The 2146-nt window shown below is 34.2% G+C and overlaps 1 protein-coding gene across 1 annotated transcript; it reads right to left on the bottom strand.

The window, feature by feature from the left end:
• Positions 1-299: 299 nt before the first annotated feature.
• On the bottom strand, positions 300-1657 carry LOC145032378 (Peroxidase superfamily protein). Its single transcript, XM_078981161.1, has 3 exons — positions 1362-1657; positions 1084-1272; positions 300-994 (listed from the first exon to the last, which is right to left on the bottom strand). The coding sequence occupies exons 1-3, from the start codon at positions 1599-1601 to the stop codon at positions 431-433; spliced, it is 993 nt and encodes a 330-aa protein (XP_078837287.1). The 5' UTR covers positions 1602-1657; the 3' UTR covers positions 300-430.
• Positions 1658-2146: the final 489 nt, after the last annotated feature.

Genomic DNA, 2146 nt, shown 5'->3' with positions numbered 1-2146 from the left:
ATTTTGTTTTGTATAGCTATCAGATAAAATTATTGTACTTTGAAAACTTCACAAAAATCATTTTATTTTGAAAACTTCATAAAAATCTCTATATTATATTTCAGTTTTAGCACTTACATGTAATCAAATAGTGTTATGTCATCAAAACTGAGCGTGCCTATGCCAGGTGATAAATGGACCGGATAAGTGATAAGAAATGTTAAAAATTGGTCAATAGAATGTTTAATTTCAGACAAGAATATAATGTTAAATCAATTTTTTATAAAAACTAATTGAATTTAGTGGAATTTTTCAACCGGTACCAATAACCCCAGTACTGTTTATTTATTTTATTACATACAACAAGATGAACAACAAATATTTATGAAGCTGAAAACTTTTAATTCCCTCTCTTCCGTCTCCAAATCGCTCTCTCTTTCTTTCTCACGCATCAATTCACGATGCTACATTTAACTCTAATTTCGCCATTTTCTATGACACCAACATTTCCAAGTTTGACCATGGAAATTGCAAACTCTCTGAAGAACAGATTCCTGTCTTTGGCAAATGAGTCCACAATTGATCTTGTTCTTTGATCTCCATACAGAGCTTGGTCTGACCCAAACACACCCTTACCCATAGTAATTCTTTTGTAATAGTCATTATCAAATGTTGAAGAAGTTGAATCTAAGAACTCTCCTGCGTTGTGATCCTTGTTATGTATGGGGCATTTCTTCTTCAGATTCATAGCAAACTCACTGTTAATGCTAGGATCGGAAAAGTTCTCAGTGCTAAAGTTGTGTAGTCGAGCACTAAAAGATGAACAATGGGAAAACCCTAGAGTATGTCCACCTGAAAGTGCAACCAAATCTTTGACCCCTAATCCTCTTTTAGCAAAACTCTGAATAAGTGTTGAGGTATTCGAAAATGGAGATGGCAAGTTTATAGTTTCGTTAGCTAACGATACTCGCCCATCTTTCCTTCCTTTAAGTACATTCCACCATGGACCTTGAGACTGGAGAACAACAACTTAGACAGATCTAAACATACGAAAAAAAATGGCATAATGAAAATAAGAAGAAGAAAAATATGATTATACTATACCATTGCTACTACATCTCTTGCAGCAATTGCTATTACGTCTGCACACGAAACTGTATGAGGACATGCCTTTTCGAGTTTTGTTTTGGCATCATCAATTACATAAAATGATCGAACTGAAATATTTGGAGGTCCATCTTTTTCTGCCTTGTTTCCTGTAGTCGAGTCAAGCAACAGTGATGCATCACATCCCTGTTTATTCAGAAATATACACGCGTTAATTAGCATGGTGATGAAGTAGTTACAGAGATAGATATATAGCATGCAATAGAGTTACATACCCTTATGAAACAGTCATGGAAGAACATGCGTAGGAGGCGACCGGGGACTTTAGGGTCGTAGATAGAGGCATTACGAACTGTTTGGTAAATAATATTCTCAGCCTGTGGACATGTTTGATCGTAATAATGCGCATTGAGGGCTGCTTCCGAAAAAGGAGCTACAGTAAGTATGAGAATAAAGGCAACAATGGTTGACATTATCATCTTACTTTGAGAGAAAGAAATCGACAATTTAGCCATTTCTTGAAGCTGGAGATAATGTTGTGGAAGAAGGGGATGATGAACTCCATGTGGATGTCATGCAGTATTTATAGTGCATGCAGTTGAAGATTGAACAGTACTTTTAAGTTACTCTAATGGTGATCTAATAGCTTTGTTGGCTTCTAAACAAAGAAACAAAGAGGAATGAAGTTTGTTAATGAAAATTTCAATAGAGACGTGGTAGAAAGATGGAGTTGCAGGTGTGAAACTGCGGGGGAAAGAATGGTTAGAACGGTTAGAATGTAGCAATCGGTTTAGAAAGATCAAATATAGGACAGTTGGTAAAAAGATGGAGTACTTGTACGTCTTGTACTTTGCTGTTTCAATTTTTTTTTTTTAAAGAAACAAGAGAGGAACTAAAATATATCTTCGTGTACTTTGTTTGGTTTTGATTTTCCAAATATTCGAAATTTAATTAGTAATTAGTAATAGTTAATATCAAAAAGCTACTAGTTAATAATGTTATACCTTAAATTCAAGATTATTTTTTATTTTATATGTTATACGATGATTTTAGTTTTAAA

Source organism: Lactuca saligna, chromosome 2, assembly GCF_052625555.1.
Source record: "Lactuca saligna cultivar CGN05327 chromosome 2, ASM5262555v1, whole genome shotgun sequence".
Taxonomy (NCBI): Eukaryota; Viridiplantae; Streptophyta; class Magnoliopsida; order Asterales; family Asteraceae; genus Lactuca; species Lactuca saligna.
Note: the sequence above shows the minus strand (reverse complement) of the source record. Positions and strands in the feature narration are given on the sequence as shown.

Excerpts from the sequence above, each read along its gene's own strand:
- LOC145032378 (XM_078981161.1), bottom strand. The coding sequence starts at position 1,601 with ATGGCTAAATTGTCGATTTCTTTCTCTCAAAGTAAGATGATAATGTCA. Across the intron at positions 1,273-1,361 it reads TCCATGACTGTTTCATAAGG|GGATGTGATGCATCACTGTT; the intron begins GTATGTAACTCT and ends CTGAATAAACAG. Across the intron at positions 995-1,083 it reads CAAGAGATGTAGTAGCAATG|TCTCAAGGTCCATGGTGGAA; the intron begins GTATAGTATAAT and ends GTTGTTCTCCAG.